This window comes from Mobula birostris, chromosome 1, assembly GCF_030028105.1.
Source record: "Mobula birostris isolate sMobBir1 chromosome 1, sMobBir1.hap1, whole genome shotgun sequence".
NCBI lineage: Eukaryota > Metazoa > Chordata > Chondrichthyes > Myliobatiformes > Myliobatidae > Mobula > Mobula birostris.
Genome location: NC_092370.1, coordinates 42821273 through 42841100, shown reverse-complemented (window position 1 = coordinate 42841100; position 19828 = coordinate 42821273). Strand labels below are relative to the sequence as shown.

Sequence of the window (19828 nt, the reverse complement as noted above, 5' to 3'; positions counted from 1 at the left end):
ACCTAGACAACTTTCAGCACAGACAGGCATTGATGGGGTGCTCCTCCACTGCTGCAGTTGACTAAAGCAGTGTTAGTGCCTGTCAAGATCTCAAATCCACCACAAGCTGTATGGTTTGCTGAACAACGATGATCTCCATTGTTCTGTGTCAGAGACATGGGCAATCTCATTAGGCACGTCAAAGTATCAGTCAAGTACCATACTTGCCACCTTTGCTAAATTCTAAGTGGGATGCCAGCATAGATGAAACAAATATGTGAAGGACAGGCCAACATCCTCAGTCTGGTTGACATTAGATTCTTGAAATGCTCACTATCCTGAGATCTGCAAGACAAGATATTTCCTGTGGGAAGCAGAGAAAACTCCACAAATGTTGTATCTCATGATAAAATGCAACATCCCTGGCCCAAAATAGAGGCGTTTGAAAAGACTCTGGGCATCCCAAATCTGTGTCAGGAGTGCAAAGGGGATAACTGTGAATATTGGAAGTAGAACACAATTTATCTGAAAGCCCAACCATCTTTCCCTAAAGCACCATCTGCCTCTTCTATGGCAGGTTCACTTAAAATTCAATTACTATCAAAGCAAGAGAGGGAAGAGGAAGAGATCACATTTGGTACATGATGGTGGAGAAGGGAGAATGAGATGCAGGAAGATGACTGCAGCTGCAGTAATTGCAAGACTAGCAAAAGCATAATTCGCGTGTAAGGAAATCTTTTGCTGAAAGACCTTTGAAGAGAGGAAAGCTGAAGCATTCTAACAGGGTTGTTATCAGGAAATCCCAATTTTTTTTTTCTGTTGACTACAGGATAGAAAATAAAGAGTATTTTGCTCTGGAAAGCACATCTACTTTTAAACTCAGCAGCAATAACATAGTTGTATACTTGTACTTGTGTATGCAAACCCAACTACCCCTGTCTCGTGTGGACTGATCTCATTGCTGTGCGCTCTAAAAGTAGCAAGCTTCAAGTGAAAGTTTGATTAAAATAGATTTGCCTTTAGCCAAATCTACAGTTTGTTTAAATTAGTTCCAAATGGTGAAAAAGCGAAGGCACATGAGACTAATGAAAAGCAGCAAAGTGGAGCCAACATTGAGATGGTGCCATGAGTATATTTGTGATTATGAAGTGTGTTACGAGGATTCCACAAAGCTCAGTGATTTAAATGTTGATTTCAGAATTTACAGATGAAAAAAAAGCTGTGCAGTTGATTGGAGAAAGGCTTTAGATAGCAGGAGGATAATCTGCACAGATGAGAGGCAATTGTATTTGAACCAAGGAAAAGTGAGATAATGCATTTCAGTTGTTCAGCAAGACAAGCTACAATAAAATGGAGGATATTGATAAGTGTGGAGCAAAGAGATCTTGAAATACATGTCCTTAAGTTCTTTAAAGGTAGCAGGGCAGGTAAAGTGACTAAAATATCATGTATGATCCTTTTATGTGGGGACTTGCTACAAAAACAGGAAGGTATTGTAAATACAATCTAGAATGCGCTGTCAGGTAATGGTTATAAAGATATATATTTTGTAAAGGTAAATGAGCAGAAGGCTGAGTGAGACTAGCATGGCAAAGACTGGTATTCTCTTTAGATGGTGGTCATTCATGCTATAGCATAATTGTGATCCTTTCTTTCCTTTGTCTTCCACTCCCTCCTTGCCACACATTGGTAGAAAATAAGATAAGGTATATAGTTCTTGTGAATGAGTAGTCAGAATACATTGGTTGCTCACTTGGACATGTTGTCTCGATGCTTTTTTTGAAGTGTTACCTGTTTATGTGCAATCTTATTAATTTCTTGTGATTGATGCTTCTAAACATTGAACAATGACCAGAACTTTAAGTTAAGGTGAAACTTGTGAAGCCAAAGATCAAGGTAGGTGAGTATTTTCAGGAGAGAAAAATCTGGGGCACAAATGTCAGTTTTGTCTTGATTAGTACATGAACAGCTGATGTGTAATGCTGCAATGGTTATAGGTAAAATCACATTCTGTTATCATGATGGTTATTTAAATGTTCTGCTTATGACACATATCGGTGACGTCAGTGAAAATCACCATAAATACAAAAAATGTAAGTCTCCAACTTTTATGAATAAACTAGACTGTTGAACTATATTACTAAATCACCTTTTTTTCATCCATGGGCAATGGTGGAAATCGTTGAGAGCACTATTTTTAAGAAGTCCTGGTTGAAATTTAGGGGGTTACTTTGAGAACTACAGAAAAATTAGAATTACAATATTTGGTCAAAGACCCAACCCACCCCATCCTAATCTGATATATTTTGCAAATTCGATCTGGTTTGAGAATGGGTTAAAATTTGTCAAGTATAAAACCAAGTGATATATTATCTGATGACAAATAAGGTTTGTTCACTATTTCAAACAGTATTAATGAGACTTTTTAATTTCTTTTACTTTCTTTCACATCTTTTTAGTTGCTTTCAAATACATTGGCTGATACTCAATCAGACATGACTCAGATTAGTGGGCAAAACTCTCAATTAGCAACCGGAGAAGAACGACAAAAGTCACTGGATCAGCAGCGAATGCAAGAGAAAGCCAATCGCATTGTAGCTGAGGCCATTGCTAAGGCTAAAGCTCGGGGTGAGCAAAACATTCCCAAGGTGATTGACCAATTGGTAATCTCTAGCACAGCAGTGGATAATTCAACAGAAGAGAAAAAGAAAAAGAAAAAACCAAAAGAAAAGAAAGACCCCAAGGAGTCCAAAGAAGCAAAGGAAAAGAAACCCAAGTCTACAGCAACCACTAAGATCAAAAGTAACAAGAATGCAAGGTAGGAAAGTAAATCCTGTTTTATGGTAGTACAGAACTTTTTGAAGTGCTTTTTACTGGTAAAGTTAAAATGCTGCAAATTTGTCATACCTAGAAGCTGCTGAAATGTTTTGCCTGCGTGTGGTGGGGGGCAATTTCTCCAACCAAGTGATTTATTACCACTGTACTAAGGTGTCCGAAGTAAAATAATATCCTGTATAAATATTTCATCAGAAATAAAAGCTGTTGAGAAAGCATAGTATGGGAAGCTGAACATTTTGATACAATTTATCAAGCTCATAAGAGCAGTTCCTTAAGTAATCAAAAATGAAAATAGTGTGGAGAGTTATTGCTAATGAAAAAACCTACAAAGGAAGTGGATTTTCATTCACGCATTAGTACAGAGTACTACTATACCCAGTAGCCCTTGTTGTATTGTAACATTAGTATCATCATTCATCATCATTGCTCTCAAATTGACAGCTACAGTACTTGGGGATTTCCATGCAAGTGCAGATTAACAGAAATTTCCAAGTTGCTATCAGTGCTCCTTTATGGATTGTGAAGTTAGCAGGCTTGAATGCACAGTTCAGTTGACATGAATTAGTTATTTATAAAACACACAATGTAAACATCTTGAATATCTTATATAGACTTTATAAACCAAAGTGAGAGCTTTTAGTGACATTCTAAATCATATACTTCAGCAGACTAATACTGCTCTAAAAGGTGAGTTTGTATGGTAATTATTTCACATAGGATTTTTAATTTAGTTTTCAATTTCTATCTGTATCATCTGTCCATTCTTCTAACATTTAGCATCCTGTATAATTTTTGCTGCCCAATAAACTGATTTCACAAATTATTTTAATGTGATCTGGTGCTTAGCCAGCATGATATTAAAACTAAACACAAAATGCTCTGCAGATGCTGGGGTCAAAGCAACACTCACAACACACTGGAGGAACTCAGCAGGTCGGGCAGCATCCGTGGAAATGATGAGTCAACGTTTCAGGCCGGAATCCTTTGTCAGGACTGACGAAGGGTTCCGGCCCAAAACGTTGACTCATCATTTCCACGGATGCTGCCTGACCTGCTGAGTTCCTCCAGCGTGTTATGACATTAAAACTATTGGACACTTGGCATACTTTTCAAAAGATCATTGATAGCAATTGAAAGAATTAGGTTGTCACCACAGAAATTTGGTGTGTGAATCACTTTCAAAGTTGGACTAGTTGATCTTTGCTGTTAACTGCAAATTCCCCCTGTCAAAAAAAAACAGGAGGCTGGGGTTATAGGAAGGGATAAGAAAAGGATGCTGCATAAAAATTGTAGTACTGTAATATTCATTAATTCATTTGATCTTAATTAGTATTTACAGCATTTATCCAGAGGTTAAGACAACAGTAAAAGGAAAAACTGACATTATATGGTGTTGCATTAAAAGTATTCATCAGTCCTGCTTTGTAAATTTACTAAAGTGATCCTTTCGTTTAACTTAGAATATTAAAGTTAAAAATAAGTTTCTTTAAAAAGGATCTTTGGTTATTTTGATATTGATTATGATTACTGTATATGGTAAAGATAAGAAAGTGCTTAACGAGGTGTGTGGTCTTCAAAGAAGAGCATTGGATCAATGAAATGTAATTTTGCTTTGAAAATCAAAAACTGCAGGTGCAGGAAATCGGAAATAAAAATAGAAAATGCCACACACATTCATCAGATCAGACCACATCTACGAAAAGGAGACAGTGGAGACATTTCATCATCGGCCTTTGTCAAAACCAGAAAGGAGAAAAGAGTTTTCAAGTGTACAGAGTGTGGGTGGGAAGTGGGGGACAATGGGATCAAATGACTTGGTGGCTCTTAGGAGACAGTCTTCTATTTTGTATTGCTAGTAACAAACCCGTGTGACATGACCGGCATGTAATAGAAGGAGAAAAACAAAACCAAATGGGCAGTTCTGATATAGACAAGAATTCAATATCAAGTCTTGAAGGCTTCATTGTCTTTAGAAAGAGGATGAGCAGTGTTCCTTAAGGTTGTGTTAGGCATCCATAGTAACAGACCAGGATTACAGATACAAGTCACAGTGGGATTAGAATGGTATTTTAAGGTGGCAGGCAACAGGTGTTTTGCAAAAAAAAAAACAGGTCACTGAAATAAGAAATAGACCAAGCTGTTACACAGTCCACTAGTGCAAATGATAGGTTAGCTATTTTGATGTCTTAATTTATTTTCTTGCTGTGCAACAGGAAATGCTTCAGTTTTGTACTAATGGATAAATGGCGACGAACTTGCTAGCTGGTGAAATTGGAGCACATGCCCAACATTCATTCAAGGATTTGTATATTGCCCATAGCTAATTTTCTCAATATCTCACAGCAAAATTTGTGGAGTCGGCAATTTATTAAGCAAAATTATAATAGGCTTATTTAACTCTGAGTTGGATCCTCTTTGGTTGTGGTATACAGCTTTGCACAAACTTGTATATTTGTATTTATGTTAGCTGAAATTCTGCTTGGTCTGGACAGTACTCATTGGTGTAGCAGAGTTGTTTCTGTTGTATGGAAGGCAAAAGTGGAAGTCCTGCATGTCCTAAAAACATCGGAGACGAGACACTGCAGGTGCAGAAATTTGGAGCAAAAAAAAACTGGTACAGGAACGTCTGTGGAGGAAAATGGACAGGTGATGCTTTATTCAGTGCCCTTTTGGATTGAAAGAGTGGAGAGGAGATGGCCATTACAAAGCAGTGAGGTGGAGGGCTGGGGCAAATAATGTGCATCCAGTAAAGGAGAATTTGATTGGAAAATGAAGCTAGATGGAGGGAAGGAAGAGTGGAGATAGTGATGGAGGTGGAGGAACAATGGAAGAAAGGTTGAAGGCTGGAACCAAGGGAAATGAACAGATGGAAACTGAGGAAGGGGATCAAGTAGATATGTGTGAGTGGCAAATAGGGTAGTGGAAAGGGGAGGGGATGAGGTGTTCATAGAACTTAAAACATAGAAATCTACAGCTTATTACAGGCCCTTTGGTCCACAATGTTGTGCTAACCATGTAACCTACTCTAGAAACTGCCCAGAATTTCCCTAGCGCAGAGCCCTCTATTTTTCTAAGCTCCATGTACCTATCTAAGAGGCTCTAAAAAGACCATTTTGTATCTGCCTCTACCACCTTCACTGGCAGTGCATTGCACGCACCCTCTACTCTCTGTGTGGGAAAAACTTACCTCTGACATCCCCTCGGTAACTATTTTGAAACACCTTAAAACTGTGCCCCCTCGTGTTAGCCATTTCAGCCCTGGGAAAAAGCTTCTGGCTATCCACACGACTAATGCCCCTCATCAACTTGTATACCTCTATCAGGTCACCTTTGTCACTCCAAGGAGAAAAGGCCAAGTTCACTCAACCTATTCTCACAAAGTTGATTGGAAATAGGCATACCATATCCATATGTGGCAGTGGGCTAGTAGATTGGAATGTAGTAATAAGCATTTTCTTTACACGTATAGAGAATTTAAATTTAGAGCTTTTAGCCCAGATGAATTATATTGAAAGGTTAATTATCAAGTCATAAGTTCAAAACTAGGTTACTAATTACATCATTCTTGCAATCAGTTTCTGCATCCCTAATGTGTATCAAGGAACAAGTGAATGCAAGCAGGTTATAGTGTTAAATATTCTTTTTACCTGAGCCCATTTTGTATATCAAACTTATAATTATATACTCTCTAAAGAATTGAGTAGTTATCTACGTATGCATAAGAAATTCAATAAAAGGCCACTGCAGAGAGAAAAAAAGATAGCAGCTGTAGTCAGTACAAATAAAATCTTAACATTTATTCTGTATTGTCCATTGCTTTAAATCTCTTAAGTTTGGAATTACATTGTACTGATGTTATTCCTCACCTGAGTTTATATTTAATCATGTGAAGCTATAACAGGCTAACCCATATATTAGATAACAAAACTTCCACCTTAGCTACACCTTTAACATGCTGGAGGAACTCTGCAAGTTGGGCAGCATCTATGGATGTTTTGGGCTAAGACTTTTCATCAGAACATCAAAACCTCAAGATCAACATCAAGATATCACGACATCTGTAGAATACCTTGATTGCTTCATTGTAGCTATCATTTTAGGGAGCAAGGCAGTGTCTGTTGCTTTCAAATTTGAATCTGTTATTCCATGCATTTATATCCTAACAACAGTCATTTCCACATCATCTGTCCCTTCTTTAAATTGAGAGTAAAACGTGTTAATCACTGGCCTGTTACAGAAAGTGCTAAAGATGATATTGGCAAACACAAGAAAATCTGCAGATGCTGGAAATACAAAACAACACACACAAATTGCATTTTTTCTCCTTATCTCCTTTATATTTGAATCTCCATTTCCTTGTATCCGTCAATCATATGGAAGGAGCAATTCTATTCTACTCGTCGATTAAGTTTTTAATATATTTATAACTTTACGGTAATGAACAGTTGAACTGTCACAATAGGTCGACAGATGTGTGCAATTACACTGACTCTTCATCTGGCCTTGGACCACCTGGACAAGTGTCAGGCTGCTGTTTATTGATTAGAAATCAATGTTCAACACCACCAGACCCTCAGTAATAATCAACAAGCTTCAAAACTTGGACCTCTGTATCCCAGTCTGCAACTGGATCCTTAACTTCCTCAATAGAAAACCATAGTCAGTGCGGATTGGAGATAACATCCCCTGCTAACTGGCAGTGAACGTCGTCGCTCTGCAAGGATGTGTGTTTAGTCAACTGCTTTATTCTCTCTACACCAACAGCTGTATGGCTAGGCACAGCTCAAACACTATAAATTTGTCGATGACATATTTGTTGTTGGCACAATCTCAGATGGTGACAAGGAGGCATACAGGAGTGAGATAGATCAGTTGGTTGAGCAGTGCAGTAGCAACCATCCACTCAGCCAGTAAGACCAAGGAATTGATTGTGGACTTCAGTAAGAAAAGTAACGTGAGTGAACAAAACCAGTCCTGATCAACAGTGCAAAGGGTGACCCATTGCAAGTTCCTGGGTGTCAACATCACTGAAGATCTATCCTGAGCTCAACATATTGATGCAATTTTTAAAAAGGCATGATAGTGGCTATATTTCATTAGATATTTGAGATCCGGTATATCACCAAATACCAACAGATGTACTATGGGAAACATTCCAGCTTGTTGCATCACCATCTGGAATGGAGGAGCCACTTCAGAGGTTCAGTCATATGCAGATTTAGCCAGTTCTATTATGAGTACTAGCCGTCACAGCATTGAGGACACCTTCAAAAGGTGATGCCTCAAAAAGTGGCATTTGTCATAAACAGCACCCATCACCCTTTTCTCATTGCTATCAGGAAGGAGGTACAGGAGCCTGAAGATACACACTCAATGTTTTAAGAGTTCAAAGTACATGTATGTCAGCACATACAACCATGAGATTCATTTTCTTGTGGGCATATTCAATAAATCCAGAAGCGCCCCCCCCCCAACAATCCCATGATTTATAATTTTGTATACCTCTATTAAATACAAGGTCCCTCATGGGAGGTTGGTCAAGAAGGTTCAGTGGCATGGTATTCAAGGTGAGGTCGAAAATTGGATTAGACATTGGCTTTGCAGAAGAAGCCAGAGTGGTTGTAGATGATTGCCTCTCTGATTGGAGGCCTGTGACTAGTGGAGTGCTACAGGGAATGGTGCTGGGTCTGTTGTTGTTTGTCATCTGTATCAACGATCTGAATGATAATCTGATTAACCGCATCAGCAAATTTGCAGATGACACCAAGGTTGGGGGTGTAGTGGATAGCGAGGAAGACCATCAAAGCTTGAAGCGGGATCTGACCCAGCTGGAAAAATGGGCTGAAAAATAATATATGGAATTTAATGCACACAAGTGTGAGGTGTCACACTGTAGGAGAACCAACCAGGGTAGGTCTTGCACAGTGAATGGTAGGGCACTGAGGAGTGCAGTAGATCAAAGGGATCTGGGAATACAGGTCCATAATGCATTCAAAGTGGCATCATGGGTTAGATAGGGTCATAAAGAAAGCTTTTGGGACATTGGCCTTTATAGATCAAAGTGTTATGTTGGTATGTTAAGCTGAAGTTGTATAAAGCATTGGTGAGGCCTAATCTGGGTATTGTATGCAGCTTTGGTCACCTACCTGCAGAAAAGATGTAAATGAGGTTAAAAGAGTACAGAGAGGATTTACAAGGATGTTGCTGGGCTTGGAGGACCTGATTTAAAAGGAAAGTGACTAGGTTAGAACTTTATTCTCTAGACTGTAGAGGATTGAGAAGAGATTTGATAGAGGTATACAAAATTATGAGGGGTGTAGATAGGATACATGTAAGCAGGCTTTTTCCACTGAGCAACACACAGAAACTCAGTAGGTCAGACAGAGTCTATGGAAATGAATAAACAGTCAACGTTTAGGGTGGAAGATCCTTCAGGACTGGAAAGGAAGGGGCAATGCCAGAATAAAAAGATGGGGGACAGGGAAAAAGGATAGTAAGAAGATGATGGGTGAAGCCAGGTGGGTAGGAAAGATAATGAGCTGGAGAGGAAGGAATCTCATGAGAAAGGTGAGTTCACCATACAAAGGGAAGGAGGAGACCCCGGGGAGATGATAGGCCAGTAAGAAGAGACGAGGCCAGAGTGGGGAATAGAAGAGGGAGGGATTTTTTTTTCCCCCCAGAAGGAGCTTTAAGCAGCAATTACTCCTGACATCAGAACAGGATTTCACTCAGGTCCACTGCCCAAGTAGAAAAAGCAGCAATGGATCACTACAGTGAAATAGAGCCTTGACCAGCGGCCAATCTGCATTTGGGATTGATTAGCAAGAGCAAATTAAAGGAAGGCAGGGGGAAGCGCAGCGGTCATTGTCTGAGTGAACAGTGTCTAGTGTGGTTATCTTGAGGCTTTAGCTCTTCCAAGCTTCAGTGAAGAGAAGCCTCAGTCAGAGAAATCAACAGAAAAGTTAGAGGTAAAGGATTTTTTTTACCCTTGTATCTGTTCAGCTGGGACAGTAGAGATGCCAGTCAGAATAGTGGAATGTTCCTCTTGCGGGATGTGGAAAGGTGTCCCTGACGCCTACAATGGCAAGAAGTGCATCCAGCTGGAGCTGGATGAACCTACCTTCACAAACCTTCTAGGGCCTGCTGCAGTGAAGCATCTCTACAACATGATGTAGCTACCACCATGCTTCATGGTAGGAATGGTGTGTTTTTTGATGGTGTATGGTGTTTGACTTATACCAAACATAGCGTTTAGTCTGGTGGCCAAAAAGCACAACTTCAGCTGACTTCATAGTCTCCCAGATACATTCTGGCAAACTCCAGCTGAGATTTCATGTGAATTCTTCTTTCTCTTAGCCACTCTCTCATAATGCTGTGAATGTGAAGTACCCAGGCAACAGTTATTGTATGTGCAGTCTCTCCCAACTCAGCCACTGAAGCTTGTAACTCTTCCAAAGTTGTCATAGGTCCCTTGGTGGCCTCTCTTACTAGTCTCCTTCTTGCATAGTCACTCAATTTTTGAATATGGCCTGCTCTAGGCAGATTTACAGTTGTGCAATATTCTTTCCATTTTTTGATTGACTTAACTGTACTCCAAGGGATATTCGGTGACTTGGAAATTTTCTTGTATCCATCCCTTGATTTGTGCTTTTCAATAACCTTTTTGCAGAGTTGCTTGGAGTGTTCTTTTGTCTTCATGGTGTAGTTTTTCTGTTGATCAATGTTTTTAAAAAAAAAAACAAATTAAATCCACTGTATTTCAATGTTGTAAAACAATAAAATATTAAAACTTCCGGGGGGAGCTGGGGTGAAAGCTTTTTATAGGCACTGTATATTCTCACTTACAGGGCAGTTTTTTACCTCTCTAACCCCTAAATTTGATTATAATAAATAATTGAGTAATAGCTCTGAAGTAATTTTAAGGATTACTTTGCTGAATGTACATTCTTTTAAGGGTAATTTCCATGAGCAGGTGGCCTGAAATAAAAGGTAAACTTTTGGCTATCTGTGAAATTGGTTAGATCGTCTTTTACGACTTGTTAATTATGAATATCTGCTGTATGTAAAAGGATGCAGATTAAATGTATATTTAGAAAAAAGGCTGTGTGTTGGAATGGCCAGCCAGTTTCTCTATCTAAAGAACCTGATAAATGTGGACTCAAATCTAAAGGGTGTAAATGACTTTGAACTGTGGGACAGTGCAGGCAAAGCCATTCATCATGCTTTGGACCAACTTTATATCGCACCCTAAAATGTCAGTCACAGAGAAAGCTTCATTGCCTGACCCCCTTAGACCATAAGACAGGAGCAGAATTAGGACATCCTCGTGAACCTCCTCTGGACTCTGCAATGGAAAAAAACAACCTTTCTGAGATGAGGGGCCCAAACCTGTTGACAATACTCCAAGTGCGGCCTGTCTAGTGTCTAATAAAGGCTCAGCATTATCTCCTTTTATACTCTATTCCTCTAGCAATAAATGCCAATGTTGCATTTGCATTCTTTACCACAGACTCAACCTGTAAATTGACCTTCTAGGACTTGCACGAAGACTCCTAAGTTCCTTTGCTTCTCTGATGTGTGATGCTGCAATCGCATTGCCTCCTCAGCACTCCCTACATCTCCACCTATCTTAATATTGAAAGCAAACTTTGCCACAGCCATCAATTCCATTATCCAAATCATTGACAAAACAATGTGAAAAGTAGCGGCCCCAATTCTGACCCCTGAGGAACACCACTAATCACTGGCAACCAGCCAGAAAAGGCCCCTTTTATTCCCACCTGCTGCCTCCTGCCTGTCAGCCATTTCTCTATCCATGCCTGTATCTTTCCTGCAGCGCTATCGGATGCTTTCTTGTTAAGCAGCATCGTATGGCACCTTTATCAAATGCATTCTGAAAATCCAAGTAAATAATGTCCACTGCCTGTCCTTTGTCCACCCTGCTTGTTACTTCCTTGAAGAACTCTAACAGAGTTGTCAGCAAGATTTCCCTTTACAGAAGCCATGCAGACTTTGAATTATTTTGTCACTCGTCTCCAAGGATTGTTGCTTGCTGCCGTTTACGTGAGGGAGGGAGGGGAGCTGGGTGGGGGTGCTTTGGGTTCTAACATTTAACTGTAGTTCATTCTTGGGGCACTCCTCTGTTTTCGTGGATGATTGCAAAGAAAAAACATTTCAGGATGTATATTGCATACATTTCTCTGACATTAAATTGTACCTTTGAAACCTTTGAAGTACCCTGAAACCTCATCCTTAATAATAGGCTCCAGCACTTTCTCATCCACTGAGGTTAAGCTAACTGGCCTTTCTTTCTTTGCCTTCCTCCCTTCTTAATTAGTGGAGTGACATTTGCAATCTTCTAGTCCTTTGGGACTGTGCCAGAATCAAGTGATTCTTGGAAGATGACCAGTGCATCCATTATCTCTTCAGCAACCTCTCTCAGGACTCTGGGATGTAGTCTATCTGGTCCAGCTGACTTGTCCACCTTAAGACCTTTCAATTTACCTAGCACTTTTTTCCTTTTGTAATAGCAATGGCACTCACTCCTACTCCCTGACACTGTCAGACCTCTGGCACACTGCTAGTGTCTTCCACAGTGAAGACATACACTACAATGTGCCCACTAAGTTCATCAGCCATTTCTTTGTCTGCCATTACTACCTCACGAGCATCATTTACCAGTGGTCCAATATCAACTCCTGCCTCCCTTTTACTCTATATATAACTGGAAAAAACCTTTGGTATCCTGCTTTATATTATTGGCTAGTCTGCCCTCATATTTCATCTTTTCCCTTATAGCTTTTCAGTTGCCTTTTGGATTTTAAAAGCTTCCCAATCACTTTTGCTACCTTGTATGCCCTTTCCTTGGCTTTTATGCAGTCCTTAGCTTCCCTTGTTAGCCATGGTTGCCTACCCCTGCCATTTGAGAACCACTTTGGGACATAGCTATCCTACACTTTGTGAACTATTCCCCAGAAACTTCAGCTATCCCTGTTCTGCTGTCATCCCTGCCGGCCTCCAGTCCCCTGGGCAAGCTCCTCTCTCATGCCTGATCTGGGTTATTTCACAACACCCAATCTAAGATGGTCTTTCCCTGAGTAGACTGGTGCACAAGCTGCTCTGAAAATTCCCTCGCTGGCCATCCAACACTTTCCTGATTTTTCCCAATCCCCTTGCATATTGAAGTTTCCCATTACAGTTGTGTGATTACCCTTATTACATGCATTTTCCAGCTCCTTTTGCAATCTCAACCTCAGATCTTGGCTACTTGGAGGCCCATATATGATTCCCATAATGTTTTGTTTCACTCTTGCAGTTTCTTAACTCCACCCACAAAGATTTGCTGTTCTCTGACCTGCTGTCACCTCTTTCTAGAGGTGCAATTCCATCTCTTACCAATAGACCCACACCACCGCCTATGCCTTCCTGCCTGTCCTTTTGATACAAAGTATATCCTTTGATGTTAAGCTCCCAAATGCCTTGGGACATGTAACTGCCTTTCAGCCTCAGCGTCATACAGACCAACCTCTAATTGCACCATAATTCCACCTTATTCCAAATATTACGTGCATTTAAATACAGCACCTACAGTCCTGCATTCTTTGCCCATTTTAATTCTGCCCCATGACACAATTTAACTCTTTGCTGTATCTGCATTTGTACCCAGTCATTGGTTTGTCCTTGCATTCATGTTACACTCATTATTTACTTGTAAATCTGCTGGCTCATCCTCAGCTCTATCATATGGTTCTCATCCCCCGCTATATTAGTTTAAACTGCTCCCAACAGCTCTAGTAAGAGCTCTGAAGAATGGAAGGTGGCTGGTTAGTGAAAAATATGGGTTAGCCAGTTATAATTTCACATAATTATGGTAATGAAATGCACTATTTAACTATAGACACAAATGAATTTGCAATCGGTGTTGTCCATGGGCATTAAAAAAGAATATTCTGAAATAGTGAATACTGTGATGCTCCATTGCTGCCCTGATTTTAGCCTGGGTGCTCCCTAAGGACACCCTCAATGGGAGCACAGGAACAACTACTTCAGACCACAGAGTTGTGCAGACAATATTCCTCCGTTCTCTGCATATTCACCTGCCTCACTGAGAGCCTCTTAAACATTGATTCCAACACCACCTCTGGTGGAACATTTTCGGCACCCACCACTCCATGAAAAAAAATAAATCTTCCCCTGCGCATCCCCTTTAAACTTGTTCCCTCTCACTTTAAATGCATGGACTGTAGTATTAGATATTTCAACCTGAGAAGAATGTACTGGTTTTCTACTCCGTCTGAGACAGTGCCCTGATTTTACCCAGTTGCTCCTTCTGGAGTGTTGATTAACAGAATGTGCCATTTAGTAAATGCAGAATAACTAGTTTTTACTGTAATTATTAAATCCCTTCTGCGCTCTCCATGAACAACTTCAAAACTGCAGTCTTTGTCATCAAGTTGAAGAATTTTGTATGTGCAGTTGCCTCTGTTGCATTCCTCTTCAGTTGCTTAAGGTGAAGCTCTTCAGTTTTTGACCCACCCCAGCACTAAGCTCACATTCTTCTTTGCAGCTTCTCTCCACTGCTTCACACTGCCTTCATTGCCTCAAAAGCAACCCATTTGCTTTTTGCCTGAAATCCAAATGCCTTGCCCTTAATCCATTTCTCACAATGACACCTTCTTTCGTCTGATAAAGTAACAAGTTCTTCAACTCACATGTACTTAACCACTTATGCATGTACTTGTTACTGAACTCTTTCTTCAAGCGCATCCTTGCTGGTCTTGAGTTCTCCATTACTCATGAATGTAATATAGGCATATGGTCAGGACAATTCCTTGCTGGTTGCTTTCGTCTTAACAGATTGCCAAAGCCCCACCCCATATCTTAAGTTAAAAATTTTTGTCCTTGTGTCTCTCCATGTTTTTGTCACACATTCTCCTGATAAGTTCTCTCCTCCAGCCTGTTTCGCATTCTTCTCTCTGCTCCAACATGGAGTAGATGCTTGAAGTGCAAAAGTCCTAGTCTCCAGAACTTTAAGAAGAAAGAATAATATATTATTATATCCAAATATCATTCTCAAACTTGATCATTTCTCAGAAACCTCGGACAAAGTTTATGCACAAAATTTTTTTGAAAATGATAAGGAAATTTTTGATGGGCATTATTACAGTTAGTGTCCAATTTGTTTCCTGAGCTATAGTTCAGTGAATAAGATTGTATTACTGCCATTAGGCTGGTTGTGTTTTGCTAGACAGTAACAGCTTGAGATAAAGGTGACTCATAGTTTCCAGCAGGTACAGTTAGTATTTTTATTTGCATAGGATGCTAGCTTTATTACAGGCAATGGTTAACATTCGCTTGAACAAATACCACGTTCTTATAAAAATAGTGAACTTTTCTCATGGCGGCAATACATTTAAATGGTTTGATTTTACCAAATATGTTAATGTTCGTATTGGGACTGGTAAAATCTATTTCAAAATTCCATCCAGTGTAAAATCTACATTATACGATTAGCGCTGAGCAGTCCTGATGGAAAAACGTTACTGTAGCACATTGTCAGGTAGCGGCAGCTTGATAAAAAGTGACTCGTTATCAGGAGGTGCTTTCTTAAATCATAACCACAAGTTACTGGATATTGCCTTTTTGATGTACGTATACCTTTTCCTGTGTTACTGCTAGGCAATGTGTTGGCTAAAAGTTTAATTTGAATGTAAGTTGATCTCGCTGTAGTGGAGTTCCTAAAAATAATACTGGATCGCACAAAAGAGATTAACAAATCTTCTCCCCCAACCCCCCCCCCCCCCAATTCGCCACTCTGACCTTTTTACTACCTCTCAGCTGCCTATTACTTTCTCCTAGTTCCCTCCTCTTTCTGTTTCTCCTCCGGTTCACTATGTTCACTCCTCCTTCTATTTCTCCTCTGGTTCACTCTCCTCTATGTTCAGATTCTTTCTTCTCCAGCCCTTGACCTTTTCCACCCACCTAGCTTCACCTATCACCTTACAGCAGCCTCCTTCCCCTCCACCCACCTTTTTATTTTGGCATTTTCCCCCTTCCTTCTCAGTCTTGAATAACGGTTTCGGACAGAAATGTTGACTCCTTATTCACTTCCATAGATATTGCCTAACCTGCTGAGTTTCTCCAGCATTTTGTGTGTGGTACAATAAGTATGTACTGGCAGTGGAACTTAGGGTATTGTATTTAATTTTATCAGATCTAATGTGCTCGTCTATAGACATTTAAACATTTGGTGATACTATATTGGAGCATGACACGTGCATATTTCTCTTTGCCCCATTTTAAAAATACGTGTTTCTGCTTGATGTGACTAGTGTTTCAATCACCAAAGTGGGAAAAGTGATATGTGGATATCTCTTGGATGCATCCAAATCAAATGCTTTTTCTTTTCCTTGCAATGTTTCATTTGTTTTGCTTAGCTAATTGAATTGTACTTTCAGCTTGGTTTTAAATTGTGATCTGTCTGAAAATCAATCCAGTGGTGGAGCATCAGCTCCATGCCATAAAATCACCATTTTGTCACTTTTTATATGCAGCAATTCCTTACTCATTGCAAGGAATTAATATAACCATTTACATTGTTTGGTAAGAAATTCAAGGGTCAAAATATCCCTTGTCTGGTTCAGGATTAACAAGTCACTTTCCAGGTCAAGACTTGTGTTTTGTCGCAGTGGTATCCTTAAGAGGAAGGTTCTCTGGGTAGCTAGGTGAGCATTTGTGCCATTGTTCATATTTCTGCAGTCTCACATTTGGGAACCTGGATATTTTATAAGAAAATAACTATTATACTTTCACATCTACCTTTTAAAAAAAAAACTTAAGGTGACCATCTTAAATGCTTTCTGGAACATCTAGGGCTTAGAAGCAGGTAGCAGGATATGTGAAAATTCAGCTGTACTGGTGAGGGGCTCCTGCAATTCATTAATTAGCTGGGGGGTGAATTAAAGTTCTGTGCTTGTGACCAAAAGTTGACAAATATTTTATGTAGATTCCAGTGACTCAGTCAGTATGACAATGATAGCACATTTCTGAATGGGGAAGCATGATAGCTTGCAATCAATGATGTAGAGTGACCACTAGTTCAGCACACATTAAATTGTCTGGGAACTTTAAATTGCCTACGAGAAAGGAAAAGTTGTTAACGGTATTGCAGTGAGTCCAGGAGATTTTGTATTTTAAGCAGTAGCCACTATCTGTTTTTTCTGATAATACAAAAAGTAAATCACTTGCTTTACATCATGGCTGTCTGGGTCCTAGCTCTCAATCCTCGGGCTCTCCTACATTCTTCAGGGTAGACCTTTGGTTGAGCAGCAGTGGGTCTTAACTGAAGAGTACATTGTGATTTTTTTTTTGGGTGAGTTACTGAATTTCCAGCGTCATTTTTACCTTCATTTGATACTTAGATCATTTTTAACCTATTGAATCTTTCCCTTGTTCCTGTAGAGATTGGATGTTGACTTTCCCCTTCAGGCATACTGGAATTTCCATTCTAAGAAAGTGATTTTTTCATAGGTAATTACATTTTAGTCATTCTCTTTGAAACATCCTGCTCACGTGCAAGACATGGGCATTCTGTAGCTTCTGCTCTTTAAGGACTCTCGGAGGAACAGTCTGAGAACCACACTTTGTGAGATCCTGGAAACCTTTAACATTGGATTTTCTTGTAGCTCTTCTGTTACCATTACTTTTGAAATTGGGTTGATGGGAATAACAATGAGTTAAGCAGTAGTCAGTAATTTTTGTGATGTTGAAACTGACATCCCTGAAGCCTTTTGCTTGGCTGATTAAAATGTAACAGTTGTTTGTGCCTTGACTGACACTGGCCAAGTGGTCTTGTGGCTTTCTCTCTGAGAAACTAATTGTGGCAAGATCCTCCAATCTGGAGGAGGATTGTTTTGGAGTTTGTGGGATTTCTCTTTCCTTGCCAATCATTCTTTTCCTTAGGCTTGTTGTTTCTGATAACAGTTTAACTTGCCCAGGAGGATTTGTTTACCTTCCTGTAGGACCTGGGCCAGAATTTTCTCAAGATTGAAATAGGGATACTCTTCAAAACTACAAAGGAGAGTTCCTGCAGTAGTACTAAGGTAGGAGCACATGTCCAGGTGATTGTAGCAGGCTAGTTCTTCAAAGAATGACGAGGGTTATATGATATTTGCTGATCCCAAAGTGAGGTGCATGGCAGGGTGGAGATATGTCTCTACCAAAGGAAGTGTAAGGCACTCTTTCCCTCTGCTAGCCTGCAGATCACCCACGGGCAAGGTGTAGCACCTTCTTAGCCCCCTGATCAGGGCCATTTGAAGCCCTAGGAGCAGGTGGTAGATGGTCATATCATCAGCTTGTGCATATCACAAGTCCTGGTTGTGCGATCACTGACACCACGGAGGCAATTTCTGATGAGTATTAATAATGGCTGTCTTGTAAAAACACTTCCTAGAAGGCAATGGCAAACTACTTCTGTAGAAAAATTTGCCAAGAACGATTATGAAAAGACCAGGATTGCCTACGTCATATGACATGGGATGTAACAAACAAACATAAGAAATGAAATGCTAACTCATTCTTGACAGCAAAACCCATCACATGGAGATGGCATTCCTCCTCTGGTTTGCTCTTCCAGAAGGTATATATATACACCTTTAGAGCTGATTGTCTCCTGTCTGTCATGTTTCAGGGCAATGGTGCCACTATTGGAATGCCTGAATTTGTTGCTTTATTAGTCAATATCAACTCTTGCTTTGAAGTAATCAACTCTTGCCCCAACAGAGAAAAAGATTATAATGCCACAGAAACACTTAACCCATAAGAGACTAAGAGCAGAATTATGCCATTTGGCCCATCGTATCTGCTGTGCCATTCAATCATGGCTGATTTATTATTCCCCTTGAACCGCATTCTCCTGTCTTTTTCCCATAACCTTTGAAGCATTTACAAATTAAGATCCTATTGACTTGCATTTTAAATACGTTAGATTCTGGTTAATTAAGCCATCGATTATTTTGGACAGGAGACTGTTGCTAAATAGTTTCTAACTACTGTCAGTCATGTGCTCTTGTGTGGCCATGAGACACTACACCGTGCTTAGAGTGAGCAGTTTTAAGATAACATCAGTTGTATGTGCTTGTTTTATGTTATCCATTTGGGCTGACGTACACCGATTGGAAAAACCAATGATATTTGATAATATTTTTTATTTTGACTTTAAATTTTAATCTTTCAGGTCCTTGCCAAAATGTAACTAATTTGAGATTCATTTTCTTGCGGGTGTTCACAGTAAATACAAAGAAACAATGGAATCAATGAAAAATTGCACACAACTAGTTGGATAAACAAGCAATGTGCAAAAGGCAACAAACTGCGAATACAAAAAGAGAACAAAAGAAGCAAAGTAATTATAAATAGGCAATAAATAGTGAGATGAAAAGCCCTCAAAAGTGAGTCCATAGGTTGTGGGAATAGTTCACTGTTGGGGTGAGTGAAATTGAGTGAAATGATCCCCTCTGGTTCAAGGTAATACCTGTTCCTGAACCTGGTGATGTGGGACTTGAGGCTCCTGTACCACTTTCCTGATGGCAGCAGCGAGAAAAGAGCATGGCCTGGATGATGGGATTCTTAATCATGGACAGCGCCCTGTGTAGGTGTGTTTAATGGTGATGGACTGGGCTGTATTCGCTACTTTTTGTCGGATTTTCTGTTCATTGGAATTTCCATAACGGGCCACAATGCAGCCAGTCAGTATGCATTCCAGTGTGCATCTATAGATGTTTGTCAAGGTTTGTTGCGATGAAATGCTGAATCTTTGCAATCTCCTGAGAAAGTAGAGACACTACCGTGCCTTCTTTGTAATGGCAGTTATGTGCTGAACCCAGACATCCCACCCTGCAAAAACTCATTTCAGGGAGGTAGCACCATCAATTTGCTGGAGACTCCCAGAACTTCTGGGAGAGGTGGGATGTCTGCAACAGAGTAGCTCCTTAGCAGCTAGCCAGCTAGTTTA

General features: G+C 40.0%; 1 protein-coding gene across 6 annotated transcripts in view; it reads left to right on the top strand.

Moving 5' to 3' along the window:
* The window catches only part of chd7 (chromodomain helicase DNA binding protein 7), a 232204-nt gene that overhangs the window by 71000 nt on the left and 141376 nt on the right, over positions 1-19828 (top strand). For all 6 annotated transcript variants that reach the window (XM_072254598.1, XM_072254614.1, XM_072254623.1 and 3 more), the window contains one exon: positions 2439-2797. In XM_072254598.1, coding sequence (XP_072110699.1) covers positions 2439-2797 — 359 coding nt within the window. The remainder of the gene's footprint in view (positions 1-2438; positions 2798-19828) is intronic.